Here is a 22,362-nt window from a genome sequence, read left to right on the forward strand (position 1 = left end):
GTTTTGTATGTGTGTTTTTTCCTCTTGTTAATGCATCGTCAGGTTCAGGAAACCTTTGTCTCTGGTTAATGGAACATCAACCAAGGTTAACACAGACTGGCAGTTGAAGCACACACACTTGCCTCGTACTCTAGATTTTAAGGAGGAGGGCTCACAGTTGCGTTTCTTGGTATGGCAAGAAGACAACCAAGTGAGATATTGAACCTCAGTCGCTTCTGATGGTCAAGCTAGTGCCATGCATGGTACCTGGTTGCCATCACTGTGTGTGTGTGTGTGTGTGTGTGTGTGCGTGCGTGCGTGCGTGTGTGAAACAGTATGAAATAAAGGTTAAATGAAAGGTAAATTCCAAAGCATGTCTATAAAGTTAAGTCCATCAGAGAAATGAAGGTCTGTATGGGCATGCGTTTGCAAGGAGGTTGTGAAAAACCAAGGAGGAGAAAAAAAAGTGAAATTAACTTGGAATATATGTTGGGAACTGACGAAACAAGAGCTTTGTGATGCTATTGTGCTAACCTTTATTGCACTACAATTATTCTTGGCTTTTTAGTTGTTGTTCAGAATAATGGAGACATCGTATGGTGGGGTGTAAGAACTTTTTTCATCTCTTGAAGTGGAGCAAAAGTTTGAGAGCCACTCCTGTAGACTCATCAAGACAAACAGTGAATTTGGGTAAATATTCAAACAATCTGGTGTCCTGGGAACATTTTTTAGGTAAGCGGAGCTAGATAGGAACATGTAATTTTTTTTGATGTGTGATAAATTATGTCCAATGACTCTGGCAATTTGTGACGTGATAGAGTTCCACTAAGGCATCTGTGTAGGACTACAGGGTATTATACTGCTTAGTGCTGAGCTTTGAGGTTTCAGGATGCTGTAAAACAATGTGAGAAGCACTTTCTACTTGTTCAGACACCGGCGTAATGAGAAAATACTCTTAATCCAGCTCACACATACACACACAACGACACGCAGAGGCGTATTTCTGCTGCCGAGTGGTTTCTTGGTGAAAGCATATTGCGAGAGAAGCAGTTTAAGGAGTGGCAATTATAGTTTTGGACAAAGTCATTGATTTAAACTCCTGATTAGAGGAAAGGTGACAGAGGTGGTACACACAATGGTGAGCGTTGGGGTGGGTGGGGTGAGTATGGGGGAAAGGCACATGCGCTAACAGTGATACACACACAGACACACACACATACGCAACCTTACTAGTTCCGTCAGTCATGGGAATGCCTTAGAATGGCAAGGGTCCCCCCCCTCACTCCCGCTTTCATGTTTCTCTCTCCCTCTCTGTCTCTCTCTCTTTCTCGACACACCTGACTGAAATATTGATGTCTCCCAAGCGCTGCTGTTCATTCCTAAGTGGTTGTTTTTGTTTCAAAGAGCGGGTGACTGTTTCGCACATTGGCAGACACACATGCATGAAGACACAGAAAGATAGGGAGGCACATGCACGCTTGTAATTGCTACCATATGTATGTATACTAAATGTACACCCGTGCCATGTTAACTTCACGTTTTATGAGTATGAACATATTAGCTGACAGAGTTCAATGATTATTATAAAAAATGTAATTTCCAAATGTAAGAGAAACTTTTATTTTTCTTGCTTCAAAATGTAGATATAAATGTAGAAATTATAGTTAATTGTATAGAAACTTAAGTAGATATTATTTTAATTGTATTAAAATAATATATTAGCCAAAACTCTCAAAGGGTTATAAGTTTTAGCTTTTCAAAAGATTCTTACCAAACTTCCTGCAACAGGTTGTGCATGAAGTTTTCATGAAATTATAGAAGTTTCATTTTGTGTTTTGATGAGTCCTGTGGATCTCTTGGTTGGGCTCCAGGATCCCAAAAAGATTCTTTTAAATCCTGTTTTATCTATAATTAATACCCAGGGTCAAAAGAATCAAGAGATTCTTTTGTTTTAGAAATGTTTTCCCTTGACATTTTCTCTTACTTATCCACTTTTTGCTGTAGAGTTGGATATTAGCGCTAGAATTAACTCGCCTTTAACTCTGCTTTTCCTTTTCATGTACTGATCCTGTAAGGTCTGAGTCATCGTCACTAGAAACCTCCCCTGGTTTGGACAGGTTTCCTATAGTGGCTGCATAGTGGGGTGGTTTACATATTTGACAATAGGGCTGCCACGATTAGTCGACTAGTCACGATTACGTCGACTATCAAAATCGTCGACGACTAATTTAATAGTCGACACGTCGTTTGAAGCTTTGTAAGATCTCAAAAGACGCAGGAATAAGTAGTAGGATTTAAGAGTGTAATAACGGACTGAAACAGAAGATGGCAGCACTGCATGCACAAGGATGCCAGCTGCTGTTAAACCCCTAAAAGAAGAAACTGTCCCAGAATTCATAGCGCAACCCATCGCGGCCCTGCTCAGTTTCCAACAATGGCGGCAGCTAGTTAGTTTTAATGTTACTCATATTATTCTTTCTGGGTCACAAAATAAACGTTTCACATATTTTCACTTCAAATATATTCCCAGTTTATCAGGACACCACATATTTTCAAAAGTGCTCCAACGTTTTCGGTAGTGATGGCCAAATGAAGCTTTCCGAAGCACTGAAGCTTGTATTGAAAAACGGTTCATTACTCGAAGCTTTTCAACACAGTCCTCTCCGGTGACATCTGGTGGTGAAAATTTTGAAGAGCAGCTTGAATCTGCAAAATAAAACGGACTGCCCAATTATCACTGCTCACTCAAGAGTGGAGTTCTCTCTGATATTGGGCCACCGTTCCGTTGCTTTGAACATGTAATTGGTTTTGTTTTCTCGATTGGGGGGCTGAAAAAAATGTAATGCGTATCTGCGTAATACATTTTGATCAATAAACTTTCCCTATTTAAACATGCACTATGGTGTGGCCTTTCTTTGCTCATAACTCCTTGATGTTGGTAAATACAATAAGTGAGCAATATATATAATATACATATGAGAATGCACAGCACATTATGGAGTATGCCCCTGCTGTGAAGTCCTGCCTCCATCTACTTGTCGTTTAATCACTGGACAGCTGGACAGGTTCATACAAAATATTAGATTAGGCCAATTCCTATACATATTTTTGACCTAGGGGTGGGATTGATTGTGAACTGGAAAGGGAAAATGCTTAGGGGGCTGAGTACGGCTGCATCGTCACTGATTTGTAGAATCATTTTGATTCGATACAGGATCCGATTCAATTTGATTGGAATCTGGAAAGTTTTGCCTCAGTCAGAAATATTACAATTCTGATCATTTAACAGTATATATCCATAATTTCGTATCTATTAAAAGAAAGCTGACACATGTGAGACTTAATTAGAGATGTAAACAGAGAGTTATGAAACCTGCAGCTGCAGAAGCCAGCGGGAAAAAAAAGAGGCAAACACAGCGCGGACCCAACGACACACCAAAATCTGATTCTGACGCGTCGGGTCCGCGCTCTGTGTTTACGTTTGTATGCAGAATCCGTAAACCTGCTCCCAGTTACTGTTTTAGCTGTATGGTGTTTGACGACATGTTGTGAGGTTTAACCTGAGATGCTGGTGTTTCAGGCATAATAACGTTAATTTACAAATCAACACGGGATTTTAATGAATCAATATCACTTTATTCAATTTAGCATGGATTGTAATCAGAAAAGCGATAATCAAAACCCACCCCTAATCAAGAACTTGCAAAGTAAAAACATGATCTATGTAAGGTAGCCCTTTTGTTATTTACATTTAAAAAGAGGATTAGTGTTACTGTGCGCTGGCTGAGTCTGTTTCTTTTCTTAGAAATAGTTTCTCCTGCCCTGGAGAAAATCCACTTGCATGGAACAGAAGAGGCTGTGGAGTGCAGGAACCACACTGCAAGCTGGTAGATATGCAGGTATTCCTGGGTCCTGCAGACTATCACCTAAAAACAATAAACAAAATGATTTTCTAAACTGTGTAGCAATGTAATGTACGTATAGTGTCAAATACATTTTTGTAGTCTTCATTAGCTTTAATTCACATGGAAGTGTTCCTAAAGTCATATGCTGTAATGATATTTACATTATGAAAACATGATTTTGGACATTTCAAGTTTTTCACTTCGGCAGATAAAATGAATTGAGCAAAATCAACTCAAAATATTCCCACACGCCAGAACGTCCTCTCTTCCTCGCTGGCTCCATATCTGTCAGTGGAATGATCACCTCGTCGCTATCTGTCACCATCAACACACTCCACGAATCCCGTGGATGATTCACTTCCTTATATCCGTTTGAATCAGGTACCGAAGCAGTTACGTGCGTAATGAAGCTTCGGACGTCACTGGTCACGTGACTTTTGCCAAACGAAGCAAGCCTCGACACAGTGCTTCTGAACCAGTGTGTTGTTTTTTTCGACACACGCTCCGGAGCGTCAGCTTCAAGCGGGCCATCACTAGTTTTCGGAGACATCTGTTACTCACTAGCTCGATAGCTAGCCGGGATTCAAGGCTCACTAGAGCCGGTGAGAACACCGGACTCCCGGCAAATCGTTTTCAAACCCACTGCCGTCTTTTGTTACTCAGGTTAAACATGATATAAGTCACTTAGATAACTTAAAAATGTTATTGTTTGGCTTTTTTCAGTATTTTATTTGTTCCTGAGTAAATCGGTTTGGCTGAGATGAAAGTTATAGTTTTTACACAGCTGAATAAACGTCAAGCAGACAACTGATTATCAGAAGTGTGAGATGCTCGAGAATATACTCCGGTGTCCTGTTATATTTTAGATAGCAAGGAGCAGACGAGACTGAGTTTATTAAACTCCAACGAAACAATCTGCAAATTTCATTAAAATTTAATAAACTATCATCTTGTCTTTATTTTTAGTTAGCAGATACCTTAAACACTTAAAGCTGTAAGCATGCTGGTGCAATAAGCTGTACGTTTTATGTTCAATGGATGCATGATCTGATTAGTCGACTAATCGCAAAAATAATCGGTGACTAGTCGACTATCAAAATAATCGTTTGTGGCAGCCCTATTTGACAACAAGCGAAAGATCCCCAGTTCAATCTAAAAATTTTCAATTAAAAACAATAATATCTATCAAAGAAAACATGCGGAGCTACATGCTGTGGTAACCCTTTGTGAAAAAGGGAACAGCTGAAAGTAGCTTTTAGGACAGTGTTACTTATTTTTCATAAAAATGTTATCTTAGTGGGTTTTAATATTCTTGAATTTGATTTCCATTCCAGAGTGATTTATCTCAGTGCTTGGCAGGAAAATGCATGCATGTACACACAGTCAGTCAGACATGCTGCTCTGTTCTGGGCTGCTGTGGCGCTACCTTTTTAGCATATCCTATTAATATTAGATGAGAATCATTTGTATCTGAGCGCACCGTTGACCTTAGTCTGCAGAGGCATGTAGAGTACATGTGTATGTCTGCACACTCAAGCCCCTCCTCTCAGAGCTTGTGTATGTTACCACATTAACGGGTAAGTCTGTTAAGGTTAGCCAACAAAATTACAACACACACGTTCATTCAGTTACTGAAAATATTTCTTTCAATTATTCCATCAGCTAAGCAAACAAATTACTTTTAATTGTATGAAATAAAAATGATTCAGGATAACAATGTGACTATATTACAAATCCATCAGGAAGTTTAGTATTAAAAAGTTACTCAGTGTAGTGAAATTTGTGAACATACCAATGTTTTGTTTGTCACTAAATCACATAAGGTCAAAGTCAAGGTCATAAAACACACTTTCTTTAATTTAATTCAGTTTTATTTAATTCAGGCCAAATCAGAACAACAGTTGCCTCAAGGCGCCTTATATTATAAGGTAAAGACCCTTCAACAGTATAGAGAAAAACCCAGCAGTCAGACAACCCCCAGCTACTTTCAACTTTGCTGGCTAGCAAAATGTCCTTATTAAGCTCTTCCATCCTGAAACTGTAGATCATCACACCAACCCAAGGCAAACTGAGACAATAAGATAAGATGTGTGTATTTCTACTGGCTGCCTTCTCTTTGTGGATTGTGGCAGGAAAAAAAAGAGTTTCAAGCAATTTGTAAAATTTATTGTTGCCCACTAGATAAAATGTCAGGTAAATTGTTGTAAATAGTTGTAAATGGAATTACCAGGTTACAGCAGAATATATACTTTCTGCTTGATACCTTTTTCATTGAGAGCCTGATGAAGACTGTGATATCTGCAGTGTTACGAGATCCATTTAGTCTTTAGTGTGTGTGTGTGTGTGTGTGTGTGTGTGTGTGTGTGTGTGTGTGTGTGTGTGTGTGTTCGGGCAAAGCTTTGGTCCACAATCTGATGTCAGATTGAGTAACTCTAGTTCAAATGCATCTCCATTAGTGCTCCCTATCCGTGTGAGCTCACACTGAGGATCTAATTCGCCTACTGTTTCTAATTCTCAAGAATTGGCAGGGAGACCACAGAAGTTCAGCTGTGAGATTTTAAACAAGTTTATGGATAATATGTTTGTGTATTTTTAAAACCTCTATGAAAAACTTCTAAACAATCTCCTGTCCAGCCATTTATGTTCCAGTTTCATTAAGTTGTAGCTTCTTTCAGACCTGACAAGATGTTAGATAAAAAGAATAATATGACAATAATGAATTACCAAGAAAATCCAAGATTTGAAAGAAATGTAAATAGTCATGGTTTTACAGTTTGTAAATCAACTTTACAGTTACAATTATTTGGAAAGAACCTAACTGAATCTGAGCATTCACAGGCTGTTCTACATTTGCATCTGCAAGAAATGGTGGATAATACCGATCATGATGATAATAATAATACTAACACTACAACTACTAATAATAATAATAATCTCTGTTTTGCATTAATAATAAGCCACTGTGCTAAATAATATAATAATAAATAATGCTGAGTTATAGTTTTAATTAAAAATGACAGATTCCGAGGGCTGCGTGGACAGTAAGTGTAGGACCCAAACGCAGAATTCAGAGGCGGGAGAAATAAACTTTATAGCTAACTAGCTTTAGCTAAGTTTATTTATTTATTATTTATTTATCTAAGAACACTAAGAAGTGAAAGCTAACCGAAACACTTTAAAAACATGATGAAAGAATAACCATGAACCTAAGAATCACAATAAATATTCCAAAACCAACAGCACAATGTCGAGAAGTAGAAAACACTGGGTCACAGGCCCAGTACCATGACAAAACTTACCTAGAAGATAGTAAAATGGCAAACAAATCTTACCATCTTTCTTTTCTGTCACTCTAGGCCAGGGGTGTCAAACTCAAATACACAGTGGGCCAAAATTCAAAACTAGAACAAGGTCACGGGCTAACATTAATATTTATTGAAAAATATCTTCCTCCAGATTTAAGAATGAATCTCTTCTTATGGACTCAAACAAGTTTTGCTGAAAAACTGAATGTGGAACAAGCAAAGCTTAATACTAAACAATGTATATATTAGCTGTATAATACCAGTAGGCCAGCTCTAATAGTAATTTGGTATGGCTTCGCGGGCCAAATGTAATTAGGCTGCGGGCCAAATTTGGCCCGCGGGCCAGAGTTTGACACCTATGCTCTAGGCTGTACGCTTGATGCTGCCGTTGAACAGAGGGTCTTCGATGATGATGCATAAATGCAAAACAGAAAGAGTCATAATAAAAGTGAAAAACACAGTAAAGGTTACTTACTTAAATGTCATAAATTATCCATTTTGTGCACATTTTTGTTCTCAGTCAATGAGAACAAAATGAAAATAGTCAGTGCATTTTGTTGGATTTGCAGATTGCATGTAGCCTATTTTTATTACAAAACCAGCACTCTGGTGTTGAGAATCACAAACTGCGTCTTCCTTTCTGGTTCTGCTCACCGTTGCTCAAATTCCACTTCAATATATGAAAGTTCCTGGTAGTTCTCTGTGTTCTCAATATTTCCACAGCATTTTAAAAGAGTTTTACTCAATTACTCAACAATTTTGCTCTTAAATAATACATTCTAGGTCATTTGGTAATTTGTCCAGGTTGTCTGTGTTCAGTGTTTCTCATTGATTTCTGTAATTGCAGCTACTAAGTTACTATCATTTAAGATAAATTGCTTTCCTTTTACGATTTTTATAAATTGTGAAAAATTGTCTACCTTTTAGGATTTTGATATGTTATTTGTCCAGTCCCTTCTAATTTCAAACTAGTACTTTAGATGGCGTTACCTTGACTTCCAGTAACGCTGTGAGAAATCTTGGAGTCATTTTCGAGCAGGACATGTCCTTTAGTGAGCTCATTAAAAACTTATGTGGGACTGCCTTCATTTGCACAATATCACTAAAATTAGTAACATCCTATTTCAGAGTGATGCTGAAAAGCTAGTTCATGCATTTATGACTTGTGGACTATTGTAATTCGTCATTATTAGGTCACTCTAAAAGCTCCCTTAAAAAGCCTTCAGTTTAACTGGGACTCGGAAGAGAGGCCATATTTCACTAATAATAGTTTCTCTTCAAAGTCTTCCATGAGAAATTCAAAATTGAATTTAAAAACCTTTTCCTCACATACAAGATCTTGAATAATAAAGTCCCATCATCGACCATTGACCCCAGGATAACAAAGTACTATAACAGAGCACATTACTCTCACACTGCAGGCCAACTTGTGGCTCCTGTGGGTCAGAAACTTCAGTTTTTAGGCCCCTCTTCTGTGGAACCAGCTCGCAGTTTGAATTTGGGAGACAGACATCGTTTTTACTTTTAAGATTAGCATTAGCCTTGATTTTTCTAGCCTTAAGATTAGGATAAAAACTTTCCATTTTGATAAAACTTGTAATTAGGGCTTTATGAGGTTAGCCTGAGCCAAGCTCTGGATATGCTACGGCTACACTGAGCATTTCTTCTTCACTCATCTATTTTCACTCCCTGTGTGTTTACAGACCACTATTGCATTTAATGATTAATAATTATCAAACTCCGGTATCATCATTTGTCCCGTCTCTCTGCTCCCTTCTCTTTCCCCTCACCCTAACTGGTTGCAGTTGACAGAAATCCTCCAGATTCTGCTTGAGGTATCTTGTTGCTAAAAGGGAGTTTTTCCCAAATGTTGCCAAGTGCTTGCTCATGTGATTGTTGGTGTTTCTTTGTAATATTATTATGTCTTTACCTTAAAGCTTCTTGAGGCATCTGTTGTTGTGGAGTGGAGCTAATGAAATAAAATGTAGTTGAATTTATAAATTGTTTTGCAGTTAGGACTGAAACATTTTTAGATGTTTTATATATTTTATTTTAAACTCCTAAAATCTGAAAGCTAGCTGGACTTTCTGGCACAAATCAATCAGTGGTTAAGGTCAAATTTTCTATCTACTGCACCATTACTGTATGTGTTTTGCAGTGTGTGTTTCTGCGTGTGTGTGCGCGCGCGTTTGTGTGTGTGTTTGTTCTTGTGTGGCATCGGTGTGTCCTCTATGCCCCTGTATTGTTCCCCACATTGTTTTTCTTCACAAAAAGTCATGGCCTGACAAGGTGCTGCGCGCTGTAAAAATTATGCCTTGTTTATACGTATTTATTTCCCCTTGACAGTTTAATTATTTCTGGCCCCATTGGAGGAAACCACATAAAAAACTCCCCATGTTCATACAGATTCTAATTAGGAATGCTGGGAAATTAAAACAGAGTTGTTTCGAAATGCTGTCATTTTTCTAGGGCCTCGTCTTGGAATTATGTCTCAATCAGCACAAGCGGAAATAATTACTTGTATACCTTCTAACTGCCAACATTTACCAAATGGCAAAGCAATTTACAGCCATCATGGCCTGAGAAGCAATCATTGGGCCAACTATAAATTCACAGGCCGACGGTTTGGAGAGCAACATTGGAAGGAAGGGTTATTGTGGAAAATTAGAGAGAGTGAGATAAAGGGGGGTGTGGGGGGGCTTTTTACCTATGTTCTCCCTCAGTCCCTCTGTTTTTTCCTTCCCTCTCTTTTCCTCCTCTCTGCAATCATTCTCACTATTTTACATCTCCAGGCCTTCCCACTTATGTCTTCATCTTTCAGCTTATTTTACAGTGAAACCATTGAACTGACACACACACACACACACCTCTTAAATGGAGTAAGCGGCGATTAAGTGATTATTTTCACACACACCATTAAACATACTTATTGCAGGCACAGACATAGACAAAAGCCTAGATAAAAACTTACATGAGCAGAGACACTTAAACACCCGCACACACTGGGCTTAAAGTAATTACTCACACACGTCATTAGACACAGACACAGATGAAGTGGAGTGTGTTTATGTTCTGTGTATCTTGCACTGTAGCCCTCTTTTCTCTTTGGATACAGTATTATCGTCCCTCTAGTTTCACAAATCAACTACTTTTTTTTACCATCGTACAGCATAGATAGTAAAATCAGTAGCACCAAGCAAGTATCTGAAATACTAGTAGCAATAACAGACAAATATGGAGTGGGAATGCTCTGTATAATTTACTAAATATAGTTAGAAAGCCACAGGCAGTTCTAAAAACAATTAAGAATCACAAAGGAAATGTAGAAATTAACATTTTACACTGATTCTTGCTTTATCATAGCATTTTTTTCTTAGTGACTCAGTGTTGAATTAGTATGTATATCCAAATAGAGATACACATGATGATTAAGAGGCTCGGTATACCGTTGCAGGGCTAACACAGAGAAACAACCATTCACACTCACATTAACACCTATGGACATTTGGGAATTACCCAATAATCTAACCCTACTAAACAAGGCAAGCATACAATAGGCAAAAAGTTTTGGACGTTTTATATTACGAATAAGTAATTATTGTGCATATCTGCATCAACAGTTGTGAAACAGACCTCAGTTCTTAATTCACACTTTTTGGTGTCAAAAAACATTTATGGCCTAGAGCACAGGTGTCGAACTCCAGGCCTCGAGGGCCGGTGTCCTGCAGGTTTTAGATGTGTCCGTAATCCAACACAGCTGATTTAAATGGCTAAATTGGGAGACAGACTTATTAAGTTCTCCAGAGGCCTGGTAATGAACTTATCATTTGATTCACGTGTGTTGACCGAGGGTGATATCTAAAACCTGCAGGACACTGGACCTCGAGGCCTGGAGTTCGACACCCCTGGCCTAGAGAGTGGTTGGCAACCCTTGGCAAACTCCAGTCACTAAGGAAAATGTGTATTTCTCAACATGTTTGCAAGTAGACAGCAGGTCAGTGAGGTCACAAAGAGGGTGCTCCACCAAAAACCTTGTTGTGATTGCTTTGGTCAGTAGCAGATTACACAGGTTCCCATAGTTTGCTTGGAAGATGCTGAGTTTTCTATAGACACTTTCCATTTGCTCCATGCTGCAGTGAAACCTGAAAAAGTGTAATGCAGACAAAAAACAGAATGTTCCTCTTCAACCGCTCAAACCAATACATTTTACTGCAACTTTTTAACTCTGAAGGTGAGCATCCTCTGTTTCCAATTTGTATCCTATGAAGCATTGTTTATTTGCACTTACACATGAACTAATCTGAAATATTGGCCAGATGTCCATTATCATGACAGAAAATTCAGACATAGTGGCCTATGGCTTGTAAGCTTAACTCTGGTACCAGCTAGAAAAAAGACACTTTACTTACACAACTGTTAACATAGCTAACTAAACAACCTGAACAACTTGAGCAAGACTATTAACAGTCACGTGTCCAAGTGTTCTCCAAGTGTACAGTCTAAGAGACCACTCCTTTCAGGTTGCTAAAATGTACAAATCTTCCATTTTTTGTACCATCTTCTTTATCAGACACAAAACAGCTTACATACTTCTGCATTACTAACCAGCAATTGTGTATTGTTAGCCATCATTAGCATGAAACTTTTATATTATTATTATTATTATTATTATTATTATTATTATTATTATTATTAAGGAGCACACTGTAATTCAACAGAAGCTTTTCAATTTAAATCAGTTTTATTTTTATAGTGCCAAATCACAACATCACTTTCCTCAAGGTACTTCATATTTTAAGGTAAAGACCCTACAATAACAGAGAGAAAACCACCCAATGACTCCCTTTGAGCAACTACTAGGCGACCATGGAAAGGAAAAACTCTTAACTTTTTAAAAAAAACTTTTGACAGGAAGAAACCTTTGGCAGAACCAGGCTCAGGGAGGGGCAGCTATTTGTCCCAACCAGTTGGAGTTGATGGGACAGTTCAGCACAGTATAGTTCACACACATAATTAAATATCCAACAATGAATGGTAGGTGCTATTAAGCGCGTATGAACTGAAATATCTAGTGTTGAATTATATATATTTTGGAGTATATTTTGACTAAAACCTTTTAAGAAAAGTTTCATACTTACATTTAAATCCCGATATCAATATTTACAATGAACAAATATACATAAACAAAACATTTCAAATAGTCACACTCACCAGTTTGAAACTTGTGATGTTGATCTTAGCTTTCATGTTTTGTTGTCCTTGAACATCAGAATTATTCTGTAGGCTTACCATTCCTCTCAACCCTTTGTTCCCCCCTCTTCTATGCTGTTTTATCCCCTTTCCCCCTTCATCTCATCTGTACACACTCTCTCTTACCGTCTTTATTAGTAGTGGAATTATTCACTTGGCTTACACCTCAGTTTGAATAAATTGAGTGTGGAACTATTGGCGAGATGGTCTTTTTTGGCAGGCATACATTTGTGCCTCGAAGTACATGTGTGTTATGTGTGTGCTGCATTAACAAAGAGACTGCATTGAGAGACAACTAATCCCAGTGGGATAGCCCACTCATGTTCTGTTTGAGAGCGGCGTAATTAAAGGAGCGCACCTCTCCGAAGTCACCTATTTCAATACAAAACACTGCTTTATACAGACACGCAGGCAGCGAGAAACCTGTACGCACACACATTTGCACACTCCCAGTGCTTTCTTACCCAGGCAAAATTCACTCTGTATATAATTACATTCCTCTTCTAATTTATCCCTGGGAATATATCAAAACCTCAGGATGTTTCAGGAGGTATGGAGGAGAGAAAGAGAATGAGAGGTTTGGAGCGATGATAAGGTCAATACTTGTAAGAAAATAATGCAATAAAGTTATTGAAATATTTGTGTTTGATTGTTAGGTGCATAAACAGTTTATTTTTATTGTGTTTGACCATCTATATGGCTGCCTATATCCTTCATTTTATTTTATTTTTCTAATTTCTGCATTAAAAAAAGTTCACATAGCCCTTTGATTTTAATTTTTTGACATTCCAGGGATGTTTTTTCCAAAGAAACTGAGGCTGAAATATGTGGATGAATACATACAATTGATCTTTATAGCAAGATTGTATTTAGCTTTCATTTGGGAGAGAGAACGATTGTGTCGCTTGTTTGTGCTTCTTAAATGTAGAATGTGAGTTGAACTGGAAGTCTCGCTTGGCTTCGGAAGATACTACGTATGCTCACAGATCACAGCAGGAGACGTGTATGTTGATTGAATGGAATATATGTGCACAGAGAGATACAATAACACATATTCATCATGCCCACCCTGTCTGTTTACGTTTGACAAAGTTATGCCTCAGTTTAGTCCAAAGTCTTCCCCTTTTGTCTGCTCTCACTTGCCGAGGTCACTCTTTTCACATCTCTGATGAGATAGTGTCCACCCATCCTTCAATCTGACCAGTGACAGGATGATGACCACAACTCACCTAGCCTCTTTGAAATTATTTTATCTATATGAAAAAATATTGTACACTCCATGTTAACTTAACTTTGAAGAAAGATGACATGTAAGGTGCATGCATGTACTGACTCTGTGTGTAAATGCTGGTAATACTTCCTTTTTATATTTTGACACATCTTTTTCTTTGTGTGTATATTGTTCTGTTGCACACATACATGCATTTTTGTTTCCATGACTTCAGAGGACATTACAATGCAGAGGTGTGGACTCGAGTCACATGACTTGGACTCGAGTCAGACTCGAGTCATTAATTTTATGACTTTAGACTTGACTTGAAAAAATGTTCTAAGACTTGTGACTTGACTTGGACTTTTACACCAATGACTTGGGACTTGAATTAGACTTGAACCGGTTTACTTGAAAAGACTTGATATTTTACCCCAAATATAAAATTTAACATGCATATTATATAGAGATTGAAAATGTGACGTCATTCACGGGTAGAACCGCAAAGGATTCTGGGAACTCGTGGCAAGCGGTACTAGCGCACGCAGGCTTTCAATTGAAATCAGTTATACAGCAATAAAAAGAAACACAAAAATGTCAAGAAGCCGTTGTATTATTAACTGCAATAGCTGGTCGCATGACAGCCACGGGAAGCTGACGGGTAAAGAGATCGGTTGTTATCGGATTACGTCGTTGAAGAGAAATTGTTCGAGCCATGTTTCCGAAGTAACAAAGACGCGACGGATGGCCTGGATCGCAGCCATTCAAAGACCAAATATAACGTCCCAGAACCCTCCAGCTCACAGGTTAGTCTGCTCCAAGCATTTACACGAAGGTCAGTGTTTTTTAGTAGTTAATACGTCATTTTCATAACATAATTGGTGATATAGGTTACAAGCAAGTCTGGCGCTGAACAGAAATTGTCGCGCTATGCTCCTTTATTTATTGTGCATAAATAGTGAATTGTCCTGACACAATATTGCGTTTCGCTTCTGTTATTATGGTACATTGACAAAAACATATACTTTTATTCACAGGATAAAACAGTTGTTTTGTATCACTAATTGCCCAGTACGATTACAGCATACAATATTATTGTCACTGCTACATTTCTGTGATGGGTACCAGAAATTATTTCCACTACTAATTAATTACCGTTGAGCTCAAAGGTCCTATTAATAAACGGTTAAGGAATGTGTATTTATGACGACAATTTGTGAGACTGGTAAACTTATGATACGTACGATGGTCTTTACTTTCTACACGGTGCATTTCAAGGTCCTGTACCCATCCGTCGGTAAACTGTACCTGGGCTTGTTGCAGTGACCTGAAGTTACTAAACTTCATGAGTGTATGCACTCACTCCAAGAACCGTATGATTATAAATATGCATATAAATATGCTAAGATGAGATAGCTGACTTCATCTAACTAGCAAATGTTGTCCAGGCTACGTTGGTGATACAGTTTTTTTTAATGTGTATGATATTTTTGTCATGCGATTTTAAAGCCGGTCCTACAACCGCATCCAAGAATAACATGCAGCTTATCTCAGAACTGTCGGTGAAAATTATTCTTGGAGCTAGGTTTAATTGAGCTGCATTTTAAAGAGGTGCAATTTCACAATTTGTGTATATTTTCTAAGTTCACTATTTTGTCATGTGTTGAGAAAAACACAGATTTTAAAATTACATGGTCTAATATTTACATTTAGCATAACTGCAACATTATTTTTTCTTCTTTTTTTTTTAAAGACTCGAAAGGACTTGAAATTCAAAGTTTCAGACTTGTGACTTGACTCGGACTTTTACACCAGTGACTTGAGACTCGACTCTGACTTGCCTGACATTACTTGAGACTTGACTTGAGACTTGAGGATAAAGACTTGAGACTTACTTGAGACTTGCAAAACAATGACTTGGTCCCACCTCTGTTACAATGACTTACATTCATTTCCTGACGCTATAATCCAACCTGTCTTTCTACTGTAGGTGTGAAGCTTGCTTGACCTTTGTGCGGAATAACGGGGCTGTCATATGACTGCCTGTCCTAAATAAATCACAGTATACAAGCCCTAAGTTTGTAGGCATGTGTAACTATACAAACAAGTGAGAAGGCTGTACGTGTCATGTCTTTTGTGTTCTTGAAACTGCCTGAACATTTCCACACAAATCTGTTAGCTGTACTGTATATGTAGTATGTGTGCAATGGCACTTCACTACGCTGGTGTGGTTGCATAAGCTTTAGTGTGTTTTATGCATGTGTGTGCATGTGTGTGTTTGTAACTTTCATGTACCCTTCTCCAAAGGTTACCCAGACAGGCTTTTGGTGACAGGCTCCAGAAAGCTCCCTAAACCCAGCAGCTTTCCCCAGCAGCTGGTGCTCTCTCCTTGGCCTCGATCGCCATCACTGCTCCTTCCCTTAACTCACAAAATAATTTAGCAACCAAAACGATGACTTTTGAAAAGTTCACTCAGTTCGTCAGGTAATTCATTTTCATCAAATTATTCATTTTGCCAGCATGTGGCTGCTATGTGGGAGTGTTGATGTAGGACTGTAAAATGTTGATTATTTGACCAAACCAAATAGCTCCACCTCAGTGGAAATCCAAAACTCAGTCAAACTCACTTGGTCTGATCATGTCGGTTGTAAAGTTAACACCCAATACTTGAGCTGAATATGTAAGACAGCTACACATTTCTCCGTGTCCAACTTCTGATGTGTCTGTGTACATTTACCTTCTCTGCTGCCTTTGTGAGGAGAAGATATTATTACAATAACTGTAGCAAGGAAATCTCTTTAATGTTAAGAAATTTGTAGTTGGTTATTTCTTATTCATATTTCATATTTAAGAATAGGTTTACTTTGATAACTCTGTTATGACTAATTTGAGGCTAAGTACAATTCAGGAAGTAAGATGTAGCACAGTAATTAGGGCCCATTTAGTTTACATAGACAAACTTTGCTGCTATGACAAAACTCAATCAAAGAGGTCATTTTTAAATATTTGTAAAACATTTTTTAGATATTTATTTTGTATGAATAATCCCAAATATATTCATCACTCTTTTAAAAAATAATTCTTTATGACTACTAAAATATTTTATTTTCTGATTATCCTAGCGGATTATATCCTGTAATATATATAATACATAATACATAAAATATATTGCCCAGAGGGCAAGTTTTTTCCTTTGCTGTTTTACACTCACACAGCCTGAAAATGAACTGCAGCTTAAACTCTGTTTATCTAATAACACCTTGTGACTTCAAACCCTTTCATTGCTATTACAGCCATCAGTCACGTTAGTGACAGAGATGTCTTTTCAAGTCTACAGATCTCTCGCTTTTTCCTATTGGCTTCTCTTGCTCTGTTTTTCTCCCTGTCTCCTTCTCACTCTTCATCGCTCCCTGCCTTTTGCTCTAGTCTGGGTTCAGGTTGGAGAAGCAGGCAGGGGTCTTTGTTCAAATTGTCCATATCCACACTGTGTCCTGCTGTACCTGCTGACAAAGCTATCAGATAACTCTGCTCCATCTCCCCTGATCCTGTTGGCGGTGTAGCTTTGTATTGTGTGTGTATCTTTGAGAGTTTGTGTTCTTTTATATATTTTTGTTTATTTTTGTTGGTTTTCACGATGAATGATATTGTGACTTAATCTTGCATATTTTTAGCTACATTCCTACAAACAGCCGTGCACACACGAGTTGTGAGTCTTTGTGCTGCTGTTGGCTGCAAACTGACCAGAGTCCATAGCTCCCTCTGTTGGCTTGAAGTGATGTGCAATTTCTTACTCTCACTCCCTCCACCTGCCTCACCCCCCTCTTTTCTACAAAAGCAAAGTTCAGTAATGTGTGAAATTTCCAAATTGCTTCATTTCACTTTTGGTACAGCTTAACTTTTTAGTTCTCATTTTAACATTAAAATGTCAAATGGTCGTCCTGTCTTAAATGCTTAAATGTTAATAAAAACAGCAAATGTTCTTTAATTATCAAGAACAAATGCTCTGTTTTATTATTGTTGAAAGTACTTTGTTTGCAGTTGTTGCCTCAGTCTAGTGCTTTGTTCATGACTGGCACATGCGTCGATGGGTGGCCTGGGGTCAGCTTCCTAAGTGGCCACGTCTTGAATTTGTTAAAGATTGTTTTGACCAGCAAAGACGCACATATAACCGCTCACAATACAAGGCTCTGAATGAACTTGCTGTGGCCTATTGAGTAGTTTGATTGATGTCAGCGAGAGTTGCGATGGATAATTCTTCCATAGATGTCAACAGGCTGCCACCGCAGGGTCAAAACACACACACCCACACACAGATTTACAAACACTGGCAGACAAGAGAAGAGTGAGATGCCAGCAGTTACCGAGCTCAATAGGTTTTACATTGTAAATGGACTTTTAAAGTGATTCCAGCAAGGCCATTTACCCATGCATACAATTATTAATTGTGATAAAATGCTGTTTTTACACGGTGCTTCGACTGAGTTTCATATTTTTTGTTTTTATGTTGTTATATGCAGTTATATTTCTGCAGCATTGTGCATGGAAATATTGTCTGTTAACCAGCAATCACATATGCACACATCGTGGATGCACAAGGTATCACCTTGGCTTTTTGAGTTACAGGTTTGTGTTTAAGATGTTCATGGTTTGTCCAGTTATAGAGAAAAGTGGCCTAAAGGGGTCACTGTCAACATACACACACTGACTGAGAGTCAATCAATAGTCTATGGGGGTGGGGAGGATAGGGGTCAGAGAAGGAAAAGAGGAGTGAGGCAGAAAGACAGAAAAAGTAACGGCTGTTTTAGGGTTCAACCAAAATCACAAGAATTTTGTGATGGTCTCTACAAAGATGATTCAGAAGCTTTAGGACCATATGGGCCTTTTGTGTGTGCACCGGTTGATGAATTTTAAGGAATACATCTCTGTTTGTGGCATTGTGTGCATGACATGATGTTATTGTTCACCGTAACATTTTTTTTCTGTATTTACATAAAAGGCCAAGCTTTGTAAGGCATCACTCACCACACATGCACAGTGAAAGCTTATTGTTAGACAGCGTTCTTATGTTTTACCACATTGCTGCTTGTGCTTAAATTATCAGTCAGTAGAAATCACTTTCCACACAAACTGCATAAATTAAAGAATCATTGAATATTTTGTAACATAAACTAACTAAAAAATTACGCCTCCATGAACACAACCAGTTCATCTTTGACAAATAATAATGATTTCTGTGTGCGTCAAAACACTGTTCTTCAAATATTTATATAGCCATTCGTTGGTGTTTTACAACTCGCAGGCTTCTAATTGTTTAATTCAATGTATGATTTGTAGTTCTTATTTTAAATAAATGTGTTAGACAGAACATTTTGGACTTTCTGCACTGAAACTGAGATTTTGTGTGTGCGTGTGTGTGTGTGTGTACTTGTGTATTCACAAGTGTGTTAGACACTGAGGTTTTGGTAAAGGATTTGTTTGCACAGTAGTGACGGCAGCATTGATTCACACTCATCTTTGTCAATGCTTATAAGCCTCTGGATACATCATAACTGTGTGTATGTTTGTATGCCTGCATGTGTATGTGTGTACACAAACCTAACAGCTATATATCTGTAAAGACATGTATTTGAATTCCTATCCTTCTATGTAAATGGCAAAGGTACATCTGTGCAAGGAGTCTGTGACTATGAGTGTGTTTGTTTTTGTATGTGGTCTGTGGATCTTTACTTTGTCGGCTTTCGAAACAACTTCTAAATATGTATTTATTCTTGTAAAGACCCTGATTGTGCCCATGGGAAGGCAGTTAAGCTCAGTTTCACAGGGTCTTTCAGCACAATAATGTCAAGAATTCTCCACGTCACACACATGTATTAAGCTATAATCATATTACCTTTAAAATGGCATTGAACTGAACAGTTCTATGGCTAACAGGTACTGAGTTCTCCATGCAGCTAGAGACAAATGCTTTATCAGCAAAACCAATACACATATCCTACGCTACGCTGAGAAGAATATGAAGAATATTTAGTGCGCTAACTTCAATGTTTTAGTAACAGTTTTTCTGTTAAGCAGTTGAAATGTTAATGATTGGACTCTGTGTTTGTCAAAGAAAAACAGGGAAAGAAAAGGCAGTATTTACACACATACACACACGTACATCAAAGCTGAGATTGGTTTCAGGAAATATTTTATTATCTGTACTATTCCAAAGCTGCTAATCACAACCACTCTCTTTCATCTTTGCACCCCCCACCCCCTCTACCAACAACATCACCACCCCCTCCACCCCCTCCGATTCCATTCTGTGTGTCTCCCTGTATTCGCTACACTTCTCTCTCCTCCGCCATCCCATGTGCAGGGGTACCCAAAAAATTACATGTAAGGACATGTTGAAAAAGTCTAATCGAAAGGAGGAAGACATTAGTTAAAAAGAAAGGAAAGAAGACAGAAAGAGTGCGTGTATCATTCGGAGTGTCCCTGCGGGGTTCAGATTTTTCCCTTTTCACAAGGCCCTTCCCGCTCTTCTTGCATTCCCTTTTCTCTTTTCCGCTGTCTCCTCCTTGCTCTAAAACTGAGAAGCGGTGAGCTAATTTTTCCTGGAGAATCCCAGTCGCAGTACCTATACTCACATTCCAAGGTGCTCGGAAATACTGGGAATACACAGCCTGCTGGTGTAGAGATGAAAGTGAACTTGACAAAACAGCAAGCAGCAGGGAAAACCTTGTTCCAATCATGCCCAAATCATTCCACAACAAAGGACAAGCGCTCTGGAATTGCTATAATCTCATATTTTACTGCTGGGCTGCGATGGGTTCTGCTGCGCTGTGCCTGTGTGTTTACGGTGTGACACAGTATTCAGGCTTTGGGTTCATGGTCAAGCATACACTATTTGATCTTGCATTTCTCTGGATTTGATTAGGTCAGTTTTGTGTTTTCCGTTTGAGCACAAATCAGTATCTGCGTCCTTAAAACATCCTAATAACATGGTGTAACTTATGTGGTTTAGACCTTATTTGAAAGAGGGTCAGCTTTTTGGTTTGAAACTTTTTTTTCATTGTTAGAAAGAAATATATTGTCAGTTTTTAACATTACAGTTTATGTGAGGATGTAATTTTACCTATGCAGGTGCATGCAGAGAGCAGGAGTGACCGGGGTAGTGAGAGACCATTGAAGAAAGATCAGAGAGATGGATTGATAAAGAGAGAAAGAAATTAAGTAAAAGGAGAGCAGGTTGTCTTGCTTTAAACCTTTCTCGCACCTGTCTCATTCTCCTCTCTGCTTCCTCCTTTCCTTCCTGATTCCCTCATTCTCCCTTTTCCTCCGTGCTCTTTGTCTGATCCCTCCCTCTCCACCTGCTCTTCTCCCTCTCTCCCTCGCTCTCCCTTCTTTTCTCCACCCCTTTCTCCGCCCCTCCCTGCAGCTATTGGTGAAGCACCCACCAATCACAGCACAACTGGGACCTGAGGGACTACATATGCAAAATGCTGCTTAATATTCATGAGCCGCTATCGGGGCTTTAAGTCGTTGATTAGGACAGCAGCACAGCTTTCTGTCCCAACTGCCTGACTAGCTGGCTGTGTGTGTGCCTATAGCCCCCTCTCTCTCACTCTGACATACACACTGCATACACATGCTCCCTCACTTCTACGCACACACGCAGAGCTGATCAGTGCAGGCAGCGCAGAGCCCGGTAATTGTATTGCTCACTCCAAGTGGAAGGAAGGACCGAAAGAGAGGAAGATCAGAGAAAGAAGAGAAAAGAAGAGAGATATAAAAAAAAACTTTGATTTTTTTTTGTTTTTAATTTCTTGCCATTTACCCTGAGGAGGTTGACATGACAATGACCCGGTATCGCCGATGGATTCGGTAGGACACCCATTATCCGAGTGTTTTTTAATGCACTCTGAACAAGAGTAGGTAAATTTTACCTTTTACTATTATCCTTTTATTGATCATCCAACTTGTCATTGCCATTGTCTTCCACTGTAAGTGACTGTGTGAGTCAGTGAGTGAGTGTATGTGCTGGTATGCAGCGGAGGTGGCCGGCACCGTGTCAAGGTTGTTTCTGTTGTCAGGTAGCACGCGTTCACTCTTGTCTTTGTGTGTGTGTGAGTGTGTGTGTGTGTGAGTGTGTGGCTGCAGTATCTGGACAGCAGTTCTTACTTAGTGGGCAGAGGAGCAAAATTTCTGTCCCTTCACCTGAAAGTGAGACATACGCACAACACACCTGCCTGCAAACACACATTGTTTGCTCCATTTTCACTTTCGCTGTTTTCAACAAACACTTTACTTGAAGTCAGGCTGTTCTTGGGACAAACTTTCTCAGTACATGTCTGCATGTGTGTACCTGTGCATGTGTTTATGCTTATGCATGTGTGGTTAAAGTATGTGTTCATCCAAGCAGAGAATCCGCGAGATAACAGGGCATTAAGGTTACAGGAGCAGCGTGTAGGAAAGGGCCCATAAGAGAGGAGGGAGAGGGAAAGGGGGAGAGCTGCGCTCTTAAATGCCAGAGGAGGTAGAATTTCAGACGGGCAGCTCAGCGTGTGGCCCCGCTCAGGAATTAGAGACAGTCACACACACACAAACACACGAGTGCTGCTGAGCTGCTCCTTTCGCCAATGCTTTGCTCTTTTAGATCTGTGCAAAATGTAGATTAAGTGATTGGCAGAGTGGACAGCAGTTTGCTTGATTAGATTATTGTGTGCACAAT

General features: G+C 38.9%; 1 protein-coding gene across 7 annotated transcripts in view; it reads left to right on the forward strand.

Moving 5' to 3' along the window:
• Window positions 1-22,362, forward strand: part of esrrga (estrogen-related receptor gamma a) — a 180,353-nt gene that overhangs the window by 85,439 nt on the left and 72,552 nt on the right. For 2 of the 7 annotated variants that reach the window (XM_086281706.1, XM_086281877.1), the window contains exon 1: window positions 21,184-21,562. The exons of 2 other annotated variants lie outside the window; for them this stretch is intronic. In XM_086281706.1, the coding sequence (XP_086137832.1) occupies window positions 21,507-21,562 (56 nt within the window). In that variant the 5' untranslated portion in view covers window positions 21,184-21,506. Of the gene's footprint in view, window positions 1-21,183; window positions 21,567-22,362 lie in introns of those variants that run through there. 3 more of the 7 variants (XM_086281793.1, XM_086281956.1, XM_086282116.1) reach the window with 2 other exon arrangements.

This window comes from Aulonocara sp. 'chitande type north' Nkhata Bay, linkage group LG1 (assembly GCF_057382095.1).
Source record: "Aulonocara sp. 'chitande type north' Nkhata Bay isolate Kocher_YH1m ecotype deep benthic linkage group LG1, A_spYH_male_GT1.1, whole genome shotgun sequence".
Taxonomy (NCBI): domain Eukaryota; kingdom Metazoa; phylum Chordata; class Actinopteri; order Cichliformes; family Cichlidae; genus Aulonocara; species Aulonocara sp. 'chitande type north' Nkhata Bay.